Genomic DNA, 17,931 nt, shown 5'->3' on the forward strand with positions numbered 1-17,931 from the left:
TATAAAAAGGACTGGTACTTTAGTACCAAGTCGACATTGAAAAATAGTAACTATACCAGTCTTCCTTTACTATCGGTAGTTAAAAAAAAAAAAAAAAAAGCGCAAGTGTTTACAAAGGACACAAATTTTCAAATTATGTGCTATATTACATCATTAATATTAGTCAAACAGAAATATTTCAAACAAAAATAAAAGACAAAAAATATTAATATTTAGCATTTTTAAATCAACTATGTTTATTTTAATTTTATTTATATATTAGTCAAGAAATTATTTTTATTTTAACATTTTGATATTTTTATATTGTAAAAAAGTTTCTTTTTATTATTTGAGATTTAAATTATTCAAATTCATTAAAAAACGGAACATGGAAAATCTGTTTAATTCGAAAGCTATATGCCATTGTATTTCATTTATTTAAAAAAAATCCCTTTGTAAGTATTACCAAAATTATAATAAAAATACTTTGACAAAAATAGTTTTGTTGTGTATCAAAATTAGTATCAAGAATCAGGAAATCCCACTGATATTGACTACTAAACTTTTATGTTAGGGACAACTAAAATTACATCAGTTACTTTGGTAACACGGCTCAGATGCCTGTGGAGTCCTTCAGCTATTCATGCAGACTCTACTTCCTTTCCTTTGTATCTCCCTCTCACATCCTTCCATCCCATTGTATCATCTTGATGCTTTTTAAATCGTTCCTCAAGGGTATTAAGAAATGCCACGTGCAGTTCTCAGTACCACACTTGGGGTATTTTCAGGTGAATGAATGTGTGTGTGTGTGTGTGTGTGTTTTACCTGCTGAACATCTTGCTGGAATACACACAGCTGCAGACGTTGGTGCAGCCGGACCTTACGGTGCTGCCAGATGTTCTCCAGCTGTCTCTGGTGATGCAGAACCTCATGGATGATGTCCAAAACATGGTGTACTGCTTTGGAGTAATTGGCAGAAGCCGTCAGCGAATCAGCGCTGCCAGGGGTCAAGGGGCGCTGAAGTTTGTCCAATAAGGCTTTTCCATCTTGGCTCACCTGGGAAAGAGCAATGATGAGAAAACGATTGCACAAACCTAATAGACTAAATGAAGTTGTATTGTTACATCCACTGTAACTCTTCATAGCACTGCATTTTATAATAAATATAATTAGCTGAAATTGCCGCTTTAGACGTGCCTGTAATTGCTATAATGTGCAAGTACCATTTACTTTGGGATCAGCACCCTTAAATGGTTTTTCAAAAGTGCCTGGCAATTTAGTGATTTCGAGACACACGGCTCGGTACCTCAGAGTAGGCAGCGGTGATCTGCTCATACAGGCCTTGGTGATGGTGGATGGCGTCCTCTAGGTCCTGTAGCTCAGAGGGCAGATCCACCTCCCCACATGCTTTACACCAAGAATCAACATTGCTCATGTACTGCAGAGAGACACAAATACACACACACACACACACTTACAACAACAAAATAACAATAATATCAAGCCCCTCATAATAAAAGAAACAGTAATGAACAGCCATAAGGTAATGGACTAGATCTGTTAGTGCCAAGAACTAGATCAAACCAACTTATTTGGTTTAATTTTCAAAGCTTTTCTATGTAACCATTCTACACAAGCTTTGAAGAAGTTCTGAACAGTTAGTTTTTTCCATCTAAAGTGTACTTAGACAAACAAAGCGATTTCTTAACACAATTTTCTCCTCAGAACAAGATTTTATCCCAAATCTTTATTAAAATTCATTCAAAGACATTAAAACAGTATGTACTTTAAAAATTCACTTTAAAATAAAGGCAAGTTTTGAATTGAACATCTCATAACTCTCATCACAATGTTGTACATTATGTGCATATCTGATTATATATTCCAGTATATAATGTCCATATAGACCTCTGACATCAAAAGAAATGGAATGAATTAAAACTTATAAGGGCAAATGCAGGATGAGAGACATGGTTCATGTCAATTCAAATCAAATTGTCTTTCATCTCATCCCACTCTTCCTCAGAGATGAAGAGCAGAACGGGGCTGAGGGTCTGGTTCAACTCAAACAGAATCTCATGCATGAGGACAGCCGAAACCAGACTGTTTTGTGACTGGCAGCTGTGGTGATGCTTAAAGGAAAATAAATCTCTGGAAGGGAGATTGTTGTTGATATAGCCCCTCTATGAAAACACTGCATGTGTGAGAGGAATATTTTATTAGGGAAAGCAAGCTTCACCTGTCCTCTCAAATATGCTTTTTCCCACATTTTCCAAAGACAAGTGAATATTGACAACCTTTCATTATATTTCAATGAAAAAGAAAAGCCATCTAGGAAACTGCTCAGTATAATTGTGTTTCACTCAATATTTGTGTATTTTATGCTTATTAGAGTATTGTGCTGGTAGCTTAGCAACATGCTACCATCAAACTCCTTTAAAATCAATTGAAAGTTTGCTCATCAAGCGGTCATCTGTTTAAAGCCTTATGGAGAAACCACTTACAAGGGAGGGTTCAAGACCTTAGAAGGCAGCTGCCTATGTAGGTGCATGATCTTTTCTGAAATGATCTTGTCTTTGGATTTCTTGCTGATGCTTTATTCGTTATTCTAAATTAATCAAAGCTTAAGTCTGATTATCACTCTCTTTTAACAGCACAAGAAATCCATTCCTCTTTTCTCTCGCTCCAGAAGTCATTATGAAAAATCTCAACACATCGCTCATTGGTATTGGTTTTCATTAGAGAACTCGTTGGTTTTCAATGATACTGTTAAGTGCTTTGACACAATCTGTATTGTTAAAAGCGCTATATAAATAAAGGTGACTAGAGAAGAAGTTGCAAGCGTTCTCTCTAACCTGGTCGCATTTCTGGTGGAAAGTAGCAGACATCTCCAGCAGGGCGCTCCTCTCGTCCAGCGCAGCAGCAAAGGCTTTCCACTCCTGCTCCAACTGACCTGAGATCTGTTTGATCTGCTGGGACGCATAGTGGCCCGCCTCCAGCAGACGGTTCCCCACCGACATGATGCGGTTTATGTTTACGTAAACATTCTGCGGGAGACGGAAAATATTACTACCAAACAAAAAGCCAAACTGATTAATGATTAAAGCTTTTAGTATAGAATTTTAATATTAGCCATTTATTGTTTATTGGCTATAACAAAAAACTTCATGGTATCAAACAGAATTTTATTACCAGTGCAACACTAATTCAAACTGATCCCCTTTCACAATATCACATTTTGAAAACTGCTTCAGAATGGATTGTTCACAAAACACTGCTATTAGAGGACCACACTACTATACATCCCAGCAGATTCTTGTCTGTTGAATATGCAAGCCACCCATCAGGAGTAGATCAGTAGTGTGCAAGTCTGATTACTTTCTGATCAATAACAAAGCACAACGCAAGTCTGAACATGAATAACAAAATTCAAAAACTGCTCTTTGAAAATGATCGAGGCTCCTTTTAAAGAAACAAATATCCTACAGACCTCAAACTTTTGAAAGGTACTGACATGAGAAAAAAAAATCAGTGATGAAACATTAACCACAAGGTTCTTGAAAATACCTTATAATGGCTTATAACATAAAAAGTAAATTAATGCTATCATTAAGCTTTTAGAGCAACATTTGAAGACTTATCAGAGCTCAATATGCCCATCGTCTACATCCTCTTTCTGTCTCTTTAAACAGGAAGTGATCAATACTTTTCTCTACAGTAATGGGGCTTTTTAAAGGATGCCCCTAACAGGGCCCACAGTTGGTGGGCAGCCACCCAAACAGGAAGCACTTAGGTGGATCATGCTCTACGCTCCATCTCTGATTATATGATGAGTCACCATCACTGAATAAAGAATCGGTTCTTACATTGTAAAAACTAAAACCATTACGCCATTACACTGCTTAAAAGGAAGAAAAAACCTAGTTTGGTCAGTTATTAAAATAAATGCTATGAGGGAATTACAAGAAACAGGATGCATTTAGTGATGCAGTGGAAGGGACATTTTCAATCTTCTGTGAAAATTCTAGTTGAAATCTTACCATGCAGTTCATGGCAAAGTGGTTGTGCTGGGTCTGCAGCTCCATGGCGTGGGGGTGGTTGTTACCAATCTCAGTGTATCCAGCCAGAAACAGCCCTTTGTTGTGCATGATCCAGTCAAACATCTGCAGAGACACAGCAATCACACACACACATCAGGCACACGTTTGACTGGAAGCAGGTTAAGTGTATGTATGTGTGTAATGCAAGGTATCCCGTTGGGTGAATGTTTTAACACGTGCATTGTTGTGTTCATACAGCTGAAATTAGTAAAAATAGACAATCATAAAAATGACCCGTTTCTCAGGAATAAAGAATAGCTGCTGGTTTCCTAGCAACATGCAAATCTTCCACCCACTATGAGAAACATTGAGACGAATTAGTGAGAACTTGTAAATGTGCGCAGAACCAGAAAGAATGAAAACACAGGGTTTGCTTCAATTTAAAGCGGAGGTTCTCAACCAGGGGTCCGGGGCCGCAACAAACTTCCAAATGACTTAAAAGTATTTAAATTAATAAATTAAAATAACATATTCATAAATTAAAATACTAAAATAGATAAAGATTTAACATGAAATAATGTCCTTTTTGTCCTATTAGAACATATAGCTGTTAAAACATCTGGATCACAAAATGAATTATGCTTAATCCACTTAATATATCAATACTTCCAGTTTGTGTTAATAAAACAAGCAGCTTGTCATAAATACATACAAATATCATCCTATATGGTGAGGAGGTTGGAAAACTGTGTTGAACAACAGGGAACCTTCATGGTTGAGAACCACTGATTTAAAGGATATTCTGCACTAGGGTTGTGACGGTGAGGAAATTTCCCCACCAGTTAATCGATGTGTAACAACACCGGTAGTACCGGTATCACCGTGGGGGTGGTTGAGGGGATGGGGTTCCCCTCTTTTTCACGCTTTCCTTCGCTTTTAAATAGCTTGTAAAAGCAGGGTGCGCATTTTACGTTCACTTTCAAATTAGCAGCAATTCTGCGTAAAGCACTTGTTCGTTTGAGTTTTCCCTCTTTTCCCCACTTTCCTTCGCTTCTAAACAGCTTAAAAGTTATGTGCGCATTTTACTTTCACTTTCGAGCTAGGGGCAATTTAACGTCAATTCAAGCATCAACAAAATACAACTTCAAACTCAACTTAGCCTATATATAAATCATAGAACTTTTATTAACAAAACAAATAAAAATAGACCATTCTATAGGCTATGCCTAATATAAAATAACAAATAACTTACACAAAGTTTAAATGGCCTAGGCAGGCCTATACAAAACTGAAAATCAGCAAACACTGTGGAACCAATTAAATAAGAAATTAATGTTTAAAAAAACTTCCAAAATCACGTTAGATAAACGGTAAGTCAACATGGCTTTCCAAAATGCTAAATATTGCCAAACATGTGCTTTTGCATTTAATATTTAAACTAAATCTTCCGCTATCATCTTGTCTCTCTCACCCCACTCTTCTTGTCAGTCACTACAGTTCTACAGTCAGTTCTACACTCTACACAAGTTAGCTGTATCAACTTGTGGCATAACATCAAATTTTCCCTTGACCAAAGTAATTCCTGTTTATGGATTTACCTCTATATAAAACGTTTTGCATCTATATAGGTATGTATGTGTGGATCTCACCTTTTCAGCATCCTGCTCGAAAAGCCTGAGTTGGAAGCACTGGTCCAACTGCAGCTTGCGGACGTGCCAGGCCTGATGAAGGTTCTGCCTGGTGCTGTGCAGTTTTTCCAGTAGGGCTGAAATACGGGGCACCAGGCCCTGGGTGTCAGCGTTGGGTTGTCCCTGCCCTTCCCTCTGCCCTGGCGGGACTGGCACAGTTCGGTTAGCGTAGCTCTCGCTGCTTTGAATCCTTTGCAGCAGTCTCTGGCCCTCATTGTCCACCTCCTCCACAGGAGCCTTTATCACCCTCTTCTTGAGGGCCGCGTGCTCCTCTATCATGCGCCGGGCTCCCTCTAAGTCCTGCGGGAAGTCTTTACGTGTGACCGTTTCTTGCATCTCCTCCAGACGGGCGAGCAGGTGCCGAGCGTTGCCCGTGAAGTCTTCGAAGGCCACACGGATCTCGATCCACTCTTCGTGGTTGTAGTCCAGGCTGCCCTCAAAGTCGGGCGTCAACTGGGATGGGTCCACCACCTTAGATAAGCCCTCCAGGGAAACCATGGTGGTCTGAAGGTGGGTGTGATGGAGGAATGGAAGGAACCAGAAAAGGACAGTAAGGGTAGAGAGAGAAAGGATGTGGGTGGAATATGAAAATTAATCAATAGGCACAGTACTAGAATGCACAATAAGACTTCTAATGCCCTAAATCCTATGTGAATTGATGCAGCCGTTCCAGGCTCCATTAATGACCAGCAAGGCAGGACTGCTATTTTTAACTGGGGGCATAAATCTAATTTCATACAGGCACTCAGGGACCGCCTGAGGTCCAAACTACCTAGAGACAGACAGACTCCCAGCATGAAGCCTGAGGGCGTCAGAAAGGGTGATATCATCACCACCAGCACTGCAGTAACACAAACCAGCGCTGAACTACCTGAAGCAGGAAAGAGCCTCGGGTAATCTTTATACAAATGTATATGCATGCATACCAAATTTGTAAAATCGTTAAAATAATCAACTTTGGCTTTCGCTATGATCCAAGCATTCGTCAAGTGTCTAGCGGCAAATTCATGCTGAAAGTGAAACTGTGGCTTAACAACCATATCCAATCAGAACACATCTGATGTTTAATATCAATGTTGTTTTCAAACAATGAGATTCCACGTTGGTCCACATGATGCACAATAATGTTATGTTTATTATAAGCACACACTGCAGTTACGTCATCTGCCTCATTAATTGCCCAAGTCGAGTGGATTCTGATTGGCTGTCATTGTTTTTATTGCAAGTCAACTGGATAAAATGGTTCTGTAAGTGAATGCTATATTGCAGCAGAAATCTATAAAATGTCCTGTCAGCAGCCTGTTTGTAACATTTTCAGTCTTTGCATTGATTAATAAAGACTATTTTATAAAATATGACTTGCCTGTTTACATTTTTACATATTTAAACAATTTACACATTTTAGTACCTTTGTTTCTTTTAAAACAGCAGCTTATCAAGCTCCTCAAGTCTATAAAAGACGGTTTCATTACTACATTCAGTTGTGTGATAGATTTGAGTTAATTATTTTAGCCTTTTGATATGTAGGCCTATATTAAGAGAGACCTTTTTCATGAAAACAGATGCACAGATTTGATCTCTTTAGACAGATAATACATCTTTAAATTACACAGAATGAGTTGAACCAAAACATTTACTCCCATGATGTTCATTCGTGTCTCACGATTGGTTAGGAAAAAAAACGGAATAAACATGGAAGAGGTAGCTTTATGGCATGTCACTTTTTCACTGCATTCCTGGTTAGGAAAATTGACAGATATAGGCTTGAGAAAGTGAGTGAATGTTATTTTCGTATCATGTATAGCTATTATTTTGAATTAGCTTTTGCAGTTTTTATTTTAGTTGAAGCTTTAGGATTTTTCATGTGCTTTTGTCATTTTATTAGTTTTTCCTTTATTTTAGTAATATTAGTACTTCAATTTAAACATTTTATTTCTGCAATATTTTCAGATTAGATTAGATTTTAGATTTAGTTAACAATACTGATATCAAAAAAGTTCCACTCTTCCATTCATTTCTTGATCGCATATTGTTTGTCTGCTCCAAGAGAACTAAAAAAATAGTGTGTTATTCTTTCTACAAATAAATACATGGGAGGACAGAAAAAAGAAAACAAATGTGCACGAGTAGGCTTCATCAAAGCCGTGAAAGAGGAGAGAGTGGAGGTGTGTGCTTCTTTTGTGGATTCAAGGTAAACGCGGTCTAAACCTATTCATCAATTCAAGTCCTGCTGTCATACAGGCATCTGCAGCCTTTCACAGACACACATCAACATGAGCACGCTGCCCATTAGTCCATTAACTGCAATGAGAATAATGTGAGTTATGGACTGCATTTGCTTTTTTTGCCTTCTGCTCATATTTTGTTCGGTAATTATGAGAAATGTGGCATGTCATGAGCAGTGGGCGAGATGAGAGCTTTCAGCCGTTCCTATGACAAATTCCTTGACCCTGCCCACCAGAAACATTTCATCATGTGTTGTGCGCAACACTTGTTTGGACTTACATGGACCACCAGATGGTAGGGAGTGCTTCTGATCCTCCCATTGCAATTCATGCACAATATCACAATATTGTGAGAAGAAAAGCGGCCAAATAGGGCAAATTGATGAATATATGCAACTGACCCCAGCATGCTGACCTGTGATTGGCCAAAATAAATATCACCTACTTCAAGCCTTTCTAATACAATGTAATTTAATATTATTTATTATATTAATTTATAACATTTATACTATAGTATTTCTTAATATTTTAATAATAAATTAAGCTTTTTTTATATTTTAAGTTTTCATTTCAATTTTGTTAAATTATGTGGTCTGGTCAATTAATCTTAAGCTTTTTTATTTCAGTTAGTTGCCGATGCAACATGAAATTTTGCATCTCATATTTATACATTTAACTAAATTTTAATCGTTTTAGCTTCAGTTAATTACAATAACACTGTACTAAACTTTATTTAAGGCATTTTAGATTAAAGTCTGAACACTTCCACTGATTTTATGAGGAGTTCACACAGGCAGTGATAAAGTACCTGGGGAATGACTCATTTTCAATGAGAGTGAATGATTTTTATGGACCACAATCGCTATTGACACTGGTGAATCACTTGGTCAACAACTCGACAAAGCTGAGAAAAGTTTACCCCTATGCAAATGAGCAGTAAAGTGATGCAGCAACTACCAATGGGAGTAAAGATAGCGTAGCTTGTTCATTATATGATGCAGTTAACATGCAAACAGAATGTTCAGAATTTAGCCGAAAGAAAATAGAATTATTGTCCAAAATTACCAGCAATAGATCCCATTTGTGATCATATATGTGCAGCCCATTAATACCAATAGGCCATATAGCAACAGGAACTGGAGTAAATCACTGTCAGTGTGAATAAGGCTTTTTGAATTCATGTGTCAAAAAAAATTCTAATTTCTTGTGCTGGAAAGCTCCGACTTCTCCCATTTGACTGTTGAGGAGTCCTAAATGTCAGCAGCTTCATTAATTAAACGTAGTTCTTTGGCTACCTCTTCATATTTCTGTTTTATATACAGTACTGTTACAAACACTATTACCTGGTGCCCTTTATTTTTTCTTCAATATTTCACATGAGAAAATAGAGCAGGACTGATGTAGTGAAGAATTTACATCACAGCTGCACATTGATCTTTTTGGTGTTATGAACGTTGCCATAGAAACAAGTCCAAGGACGTGACGTGAAGCTCAGAGCAGAATCTCAGAGGGTTTTTTTTTTTTAATTATGGTAATTCCGACATGAAGACTAGCTGGCGGTGATGATGTAACTGTAACATACCAGGTCCCGATTGGTCTTTATCATATTTGTGTAATCATGTTTTATTCATGGTGGCTTGAGAAACTAATTATCATTTGATCTAAAACATTATTCTTTTGCACTGGAAATTTCTGCAGCTGTGACATGAGCTATCATTTTTTTCCACATGTGGTCTTTCACTGTCAAACTGAATGCATGCACACACAAAAGCCTCTCCTCCAATAAAAACAAACGCTGCTGCACTCAAATAAAAACAAGCATGATTAAAAAAAAAAGCTTTCCACTCTGACTGCTCTGTGAGCGAAAAAAAAGTTGCACCAACACCTTGCAATCGAGACAGCTCAATATATAACAAATGCAGAAAATATGCCGAAAAAGCACTTCTGCTGCATCCACATTTAAATTAATCTAGTCAACCCACACACACACACACAGACAGAACATCAACACCCACACACTCCCACACAACCAGAGCCACCTTCAAAGCTCACACCAACACAGATCAGATGTCACAGACAAACCTGCAGATTATTAATTAATAAGACGAAAAAATGCAGCAGAGAAGCCATTTCACCTGATATTTCAGAGAATTGCAGGAATAATCTACATTATTAGTAATCTACAAACACTGAAGTGTCTTTAATTCTTTCAAAATTAAGTTTGTGACGACAACCAAAAGCACTGATTTTAACACTGCTAATTATACATCAACCGGGTAAACAGAACAATCTAATTATAGCATGCAACAATCAAAATATACAAAAAAAAGTGAATATGCAGTGATGGACAGTAAAGCTCTAACGACATCAACATCTACCTCCAGCAACACAACCCTACAAGTAAGAGATTGAAAGGTGACCGTACCTCAAACTCAAACTTGGAGCTGCCGAAGTTGGTCCTCTGTTTTTGCCAGAAGTTGTCTGGTTTGATGATGAGGGCGACGTGGATGCAGCAGGGAAACGATTCCTGCAGGATCTTCAGCAGAGGCTTGATGGAATCCCATTTGGAGCCACGCATGTCCACGATGACCGTGAAGCCATGTTTGCACACGTCCTCGCTGGATGACGGGAAAAAAAGAGAGAGAGAACAAAATATGAGCTTTAATCTTCTTTGCATTACATAATCTATGGTGCATCCTCCTTGCTAAGAAACAAAAGCAACCGCTGCACAAATGCAACTGGAGAAACTAAAAATAAAGGGAAAAAATTATTTCCTTTATCAAAAAAAAAAAAATCAATGCAGGTACAACATAGCAGAAGGAGGGATGCATGGCATAACTTACCCATTAAGCACAGCTGCAACATATCTATTAAATGCACACAAAACCTGCTTTCAGAGAGCTGAAGGCATTCAGTATCCAATCTGTCAGGGTTCTACCTGTCTTAAAAGCTCTGACACAAGCTGCGCTGCTGACCGCATCAGTGCGTTACTCTGAAATCCAGAGCGCGTCTCACACAGCTATCAGTCAAACATCTGCCTGTCTGATTTCACCTCAGAAAGTGTCTAATCGAGGAGCTGTCGGTAATGATGAGCTATAGATGAACACACAGCCTTGTGTGACTGCGACACTGTTTTCCTCTCTCTCTCTCTCTCTCTCTCTTTCTCCCTCCCTCTCTTGCTCACTGGTTCACCCTCCCATTTTTTTCCTGCATACTCGCCTGCTCTCCATCTCTAAAGATGACTGCTCTTGCTCTCTCTCTCTTTATCATGATACATCTCTTCCCATCTTTCTGTGTGTTTCTCTTTTTTGTCTCTAGGGGATTTGCTTTGTAACAGTAGATCACTCTCTCTCTTTCTCTAGTGTGACTGTGTGGGTGCAGGGGACAGAGTTTGTGAGTGAGGATGATGAGGAGGAAGAGCTGTTGGCAGTGGCTGAACTGCGGCAGGTTCTTGATCATGCCCACGCTGCCTTTCCCACCAACCACTCTTCCCATCGCGCCCCCTCTTGGGTTTCTCTCATATCTAAATCTCTCGCTTTCTATTCCCCTCCCTCCTGTTAAAAGTATAGAGCGACTAAATACATTGCAGCATTACAGGCTGAGGAATGTTTTATTAAATATGTCAAATATGATGATAAACCATCCAGGCAAGCTGCTCTAAGATATAAAATCCATTCTGATAAGAGAAAGGGGTAGAACAGAAGCAAACCGCTATATGGGTGCTTCCTTAACTTTATTATCTGCCTGCTAATATCACATGATTGTGTCATTTTTTTCAATTTCTACAAAAAAAAGTCACTTTCATCACATTTCTCCATTCATTTTGTGGAAGAAATGACATTTTGAACATTTTTGGAACAAAATAGCAGATTCCTATATCTTGCCATGTATAATTTCATAGCTAGCATTTTATGCATCCTACATAAACAAATCATATTTTCACAACTCTTTGCATAATTTGAAAAAATTACAGCTTAATTTCTAAATGCCAGAAAAATGCAAAAGCTTGATTTTCTGAACGTGTCACATGCATCATTTTCAATAACGTTAACTGAAATAAAGCTGAAATAACGTATTTAAAACTTAGATGAAAAACTAAAATTAGAAACTAAGTCAAAGTACTAAATAACTCAAACTAAACTCAAAATAAAGCTAAATATCAATATAAAAAGCTAAAACTAATAAAAATATCAAATCTACATAAAATTACTAAATAAATACTGAAAATATAAAAAATAAAAGCTAACTTCATATATAATTAAATACTACAATAGTATATAAATAATAATTAAATAACACTGATCCACTGACACCAATGTCTGCTTGGTAATAAAGTACACAACTTTAATGTTCACTATCGTTAACATTTATTAGTTATAAATTGTTAATTGTGGAGGAAATGATCAGACAAATTGATATACATTTTTCACACAATGCATATTTAAATCTTTATGTTTTGTTGAGTATCTCACAGTTTGTTTTTTTTAAATGTAACTTTAATATGATTTGTATGCTTCATGATTTAAAATATGACTCTGCATAAAGACTGAAACAATAAAATTGATAAGATACAAATGAAGGCATGATGAAATGTTTTAATGTGATGCTCATGTATGAAATGTGTTATAATAAAAATCAACCCAATGGATAAAAGTGCCAGCACTTAAAGAAACCCCCATGAAGGTCATAGTGTGCTCTGCTCTCTGCACTGTACCAGAGTTACCACCCTCATGCTCCAACTAATGGACGCTAAAGGCTCCGTAAACACACGTTTATAGAGCATGACTGCTCGGCAGAGCCGTTTAGAGGAATTGAGCTGAAGTGCAGACTTGGTCTGCCTCATTCAATTTTTATAAGCACAACAAAAGATCACATATGAAGAGACACAGCATCCCTAGTTCACAGGTCAATTACAGATCAATGCACCCAACTATGAGGAAAAGAAAACAACACGGCGGTAAGCAGCAGGACAGTTGGCACATCCACTGCACAATTTGCCAGATTCAATCCAGTTGCTTTTGTTCTTTTTAAAGGAATGAGTCTGAACGGATAGTGAAAGAAAAGCAGTCAACAATGCCCAGCAGGTGCATCCTGGGATGTTTTTTAAAACATACTGAAGGAGTTCATATGCTCCTGGTGGGCAGAGCTCATTCTAGCTGAGAAGCGAGTGAGTGTGTCAATACCTAGGGATGCCGGCGAGGTAGGCGATGAGTCTGCGGAGATCCTCGTGTCGTATTCGGTCATGGTTGGTTCGTGATGGGAATGTTAAAACTGGACCGCCGCGCTTGTCCCTTCCCCCTGGAGAAATAACAATGCAGGAGTGATAAAGAGGGTCGACAGAAAGGGAAAGACATTAAATCAGCTAATAAAAACTGCCACTATTATCCCATAATCCCCACAACAAATACTCTGTATTTTGGTGCACATTTACCTGTCACTCGTGTAATTTGGTATTTAATGTCTTTATCAGGCTATACTCAGAGTAGACGGCATACAAAACAGCATATGGCACAAACTAATCTAAAAGGGCAGGAAGTACAGTCCATTCAATATGTTGTACACAGTCTTGTTTTCATGCCAAATTACTTCTACTCTGACTAAAGCCTATAGTAAAAAAAAAAAAAAGGACCATGAATGAAAAACACTGGAGCTGTAAAAAGCAGCACATTGCTGGACTGAAGAGTCTGATTCAAAACCTGTTGTTGACAGTATCAGGCAGTCAGTCATTATCGAAATAATCTCGTTACCATTAAATCAAGTCAAAGTTTTTCAGTGCAGTGTCTTCAGAGAATCCTGAATGACAGCGTAGACCGTTTTTGTGAGTAACTGTGAAATAATTCAAGACGAGACCGTTACATGATTTGATATCATAACTGTAAATCTCTCTGAATGACTCAGCTGCTGTTCACTTTTCAAGTGGTTAGACACTTGAAATAAGCGTCTCTGAAAGAACTTTTTAGTGTCTGGGAAAAATGTTCAGCTTATAAGTGTGCTAAGGAAAATGGACCGAATAAATCTAGATTTAGGTAACATTTATGTACAATTTAGTTTTATCCAAACGAGTCAAGATCAGTGGGCCAGGATGGTCAAGTAGTCACCCAACAACCAACTAGCTGACTAGTGAGGCTGACTAGCTTACTTAGATTTCTTCTTCTAATAAATATTAGAATTTATTTTCTGTATTTTTTTTCTTCTGTGGAAAACAAGAGAAGATTTTTTTAAATCGTTTTTGTCGCCAAAAGTCAATGAGGTCCAAAACAACATTGTATTTTCAATCCCATTGACTTTCATTGCATGGACAAAAAATAAATGATTCTTTTATGTTCCACCAAAGAAAAAAAGTCATACAGGTTTGGACAGACATGAAGGGTGAGTAAATTTTCCTTTTTTTTAAAGCTTTTCAGCTAAAGCTATTAAACATCACTTTTAACAAAGCCAACAAATTTTAAGACAATTTCATTTAGATTTTAAATGAGCAATGTGAGGACTGTGAAAATTGTGCACAATAAAAGAAATATCATTCTGCCCGTCTGAGTGCCAAGCGACTGTGCTAACTTCTCATTTCTCAAAAATAATGAACTTGGGTTTGGTGCATGACAAAGACCTGGATGATTCAAGGAATTTCTATTGGTATAAATAGTGGATAAAACTGTATTCTGATGTATAGGGTTAGGCCGATAGACGATGCCATCGTCCATCACCGATGGTGGATAGACATCCCGATGTTGAGCCAGCATCGTAATCCCCCCCCCCCCCCCCCATACCCCTCCTCCGCAATCCGCCGCATCCGGCCGCCTCACAATATCGTGTTCGGAAAGAAAATGACTGAACCCCTAAAGGGAATTAATATGAGATGGGAGGAAAATATCTATTTCAATACTTTCTCTCGCAGTTATATCATTGGGTAATTATACTGAGCATAAAATTGCGGGCATGAGGGAGCCGCTATATGCCTGGCATTGAACTGCTTTTGAAAGCGCGATCACTTTTTAGTTTCACTTTCGAGATTCACAATCACACGTACTCTGTTTATACTATGGAGCGGCAGTACTTGCCACACATTTTACAAGATTAGATTGTCAGTGGTGCTCAGGATCTGCAATTCATTCACCATCGTCCTCAGTCCTTACTCTGTTTATGTGGTAAGTTAAATTTTATGTACTGTAATGTAACAGGTAACTGTTAGAGATTGCTAGCCTATTTGTATTCCGTGCCTTTCTGAAAACGGATTCACACTTCTGGCACACCCCTAACTCCCCCAGTCTCCCATGCCCCCATCCACCAATCAAAGCCCAGTTCATTAGAAATAAGTAAACAATGTGCTGCTCCCACTGATCCTCCTCTCACAGCTCCAGTTCATACAGGTTGTGTTACTAAGCCAAAAGGCCTCAACTCCAGCACAATAAACTCATTGAGCGGCTGGGATATCCATGAGGATTTTCTCCAGCGAATGTGCTGAATCTCACTAATGGAGTGTGTTTGTAATAGGATAATCCATTTTATCCTCTGACGTTAAGGAATATAAATAAATAAAAAGCGCATAACTGCAAGCTTATGCAGAAATTGCTGGGTGTTCACACTGCAGGTTCAGTTCCTCTGATCGGTTCTTTATTTTTTAAGCACTCTCATGCCTGTTGATTGTGCTTGTTGTTGTATCATGGGACATGTATGTGACGGTTACTCATCCCTATGGAGACGCAGCCTTTGTTTCTGAGTCATTTTAGTGCTGGTCTGTTAGTCGTACAACTAAAAGAGCCAAACAGAAGCTCAGAGAGCAAGTGAGAAGGAGAGCTTTTTCAGTCTAAATCAAATTATGGCCTCTGTAAGGCCACAATGACACACCGACTAAAAATATTTTGGGAAGTTACAGTAATATTCAGTATTTTGGGTCAAAAACACGTGGTCCTGTGATTGTGGTCAAGGGTTGTTATAATCGACAATGACATAAACCTGAAAAAAATTACATTTTTTAACAACTAAAAACTTAATTAGAAATGTTGCTTTTGCAACTAACTGAAATAAGTATTTCAATTTAAGGGATAAAACTGCTAAAATTAAAATAGTTATAAATTGAAGCCAAATAGAAATATTTAAAACAAAAACTAAAACAAATGACAAAAATCACACAACAAAATTACAAACTTTAACAAAATGATAAACTAAAATTTAAACTGAAAATCAAAAATTAAAGCCAATTCAAAATATGAATAAATATTACAATAATAAATTAGTCATATTAAAATAACATTGATGTGACCCAAAATTTCCTGTTCAGGTCATTTCCTGATCCTATGGAAGCCTTTCTAAAAACAAATAAAATAAAAGTTGTAGCTTTTTACACCACAACGAAACTAACAATTTTTTAAAATCTTTTTTTATAATTATTTTTTAGTCTGAGATGGAACCTGGCTTCCATACTATCCTGTTGGAATACTCCTCTGTACAGGTATGAGTATTTTTCCATTTTTAAATACAGGAAATACTGAAGATACACACTCTTGTTAACCATATGTAAAGTACTTCCTTCTGAGAAAGTATGTTATGACCACTAGACATACAAAAGACACATAGTTATAACAATAGCACTCAAATCAACAACACACCTGACAAGAAGGCCACTTTTTCCTTTAGAATGGGCAAAACTTCCATTGCCTTCATCTCTTCATTTCTACGAAATCCTGAAAAACAAAACGACAGAACAGAATTTAGAATCCATGCAAACATATCATCACCAGAGCCTTGGTCTAGCGGTTAGCATACTGTGCATGCTCTGTTTTCTTGAGCAAATTTGAGTTTGCCTTTGGTCCATTTAAAGCCTACGAATACCAATTTAACATTCTCCTTTTCAGACACATTTACATGTATTTAACTGAATGTAAAGACAGTCCAGAAACATCATCATTTGTTCTTCTGTTCTTGGCATGATCAGATACCGCCTCGAGCGCTGGACCTCGTTCAAGCACTTTGCATGAGATCAGCAGCAACCTGGATGAAGCATCACTTCTGTTCATTTGTTTTTATGATTCACAGGTTTGAGCTGACTATGTTTGGTGAGTCTATGCCAAAGCTGAGTTAGTCATGCATAGCCAGCAGACTGACTTTGGTCTCTCAGAGAGCCTAGACTCACATTCGTGAAAACATAACCTTGCTTGGATTACTTAATGTACCTTTTTCCTCTCATTTCTAGCCTGGATTAGCTGAAAGAAATAATGTAAATAACATAAGAACTAATATGGTATTAGTTCATGATCTACAAGTATCCATTTCAGAGCAGGACAAATGCTGGAAGACTCTGCTCTGGCACAATGCTCGCTAGTAAAGCATTACGGACATGGATGGTTCAGTTGAAACATGCTGTCTTTAATTCCACTCCTACTATCCCTCCATCCCAGGGCTGCTAATTAAGCATGAAATATGGTTGAAGGAGCCGATCCCTCCTACACAGACACACACAGCTAAAAGATAGAGATGATGTCATTTATCCATTTTCCTGCAATGCTTCCCTGTGGTGTCTCAGCGCCACTCGCTGTACAAATGAACACCTTTCTCTATGTCACTCTGCCTCTTTCCTCCCCTTCTCTTTTTTCCATGCATCCCACTGGAAGGTTTGTTTTTCCACCACTGCTACTGTGCGAATCAGACCATGCGATCTACTGAAAACATGGAAGCTTCTGCAGATTATTTACAGAAGTTTACAGGAATATCTCATCCAAAAATGTACAAGATGACAAGGTAACTTTCCTCTGTGAATGACAGGAGTTATTTACAGCAGAATGTCCAAGCTGCTCACATTTAAGCAAAATTATCTATGAACATCTTTTTAAACCTGGTACAAAAGAAATCGATCATATGACTTCAAAAGTATTAGAATACAAAGCATGAATTGTGTGGACCACTTTAATGATGCATTTATAGTGCCTAGTCCCAATCCACTTTCATAGTATGGAATAGAGCAGCTCAGACATTCTGCTAAACCTCTTCTTTTGCGCTCTGGGGGAG

At 37.8% G+C, this 17,931-nt stretch overlaps 1 protein-coding gene across 2 annotated transcripts in view; it reads right to left on the minus strand.

Moving 5' to 3' along the window:
• trioa (trio Rho guanine nucleotide exchange factor a) overlaps window positions 1-17,931 on the minus strand; it is a 104,918-nt gene that overhangs the window by 45,927 nt on the left and 41,060 nt on the right. For both annotated transcript variants that reach the window (XM_079381124.1, XM_079381123.1), the window contains exons 3-10: window positions 16,536-16,610; window positions 13,116-13,230; window positions 10,358-10,550; window positions 5,669-6,211; window positions 4,020-4,142; window positions 2,835-3,026; window positions 1,286-1,417; window positions 805-1,035 (exon numbers count right to left, since the gene is read on the minus strand). In XM_079381124.1, coding sequence (XP_079237250.1) covers window positions 805-1,035; window positions 1,286-1,417; window positions 2,835-3,026; window positions 4,020-4,142; window positions 5,669-6,211; window positions 10,358-10,550; window positions 13,116-13,230; window positions 16,536-16,610 — 1,604 coding nt within the window. The remainder of the gene's footprint in view (window positions 1-804; window positions 1,036-1,285; window positions 1,418-2,834; window positions 3,027-4,019; window positions 4,143-5,668; window positions 6,212-10,357; window positions 10,551-13,115; window positions 13,231-16,535; window positions 16,611-17,931) is intronic.

Source organism: Barbus barbus (genome assembly GCF_936440315.1).
Source record: "Barbus barbus genome assembly, chromosome: 27".
Classification (NCBI taxonomy): domain Eukaryota; kingdom Metazoa; phylum Chordata; class Actinopteri; order Cypriniformes; family Cyprinidae; genus Barbus; species Barbus barbus.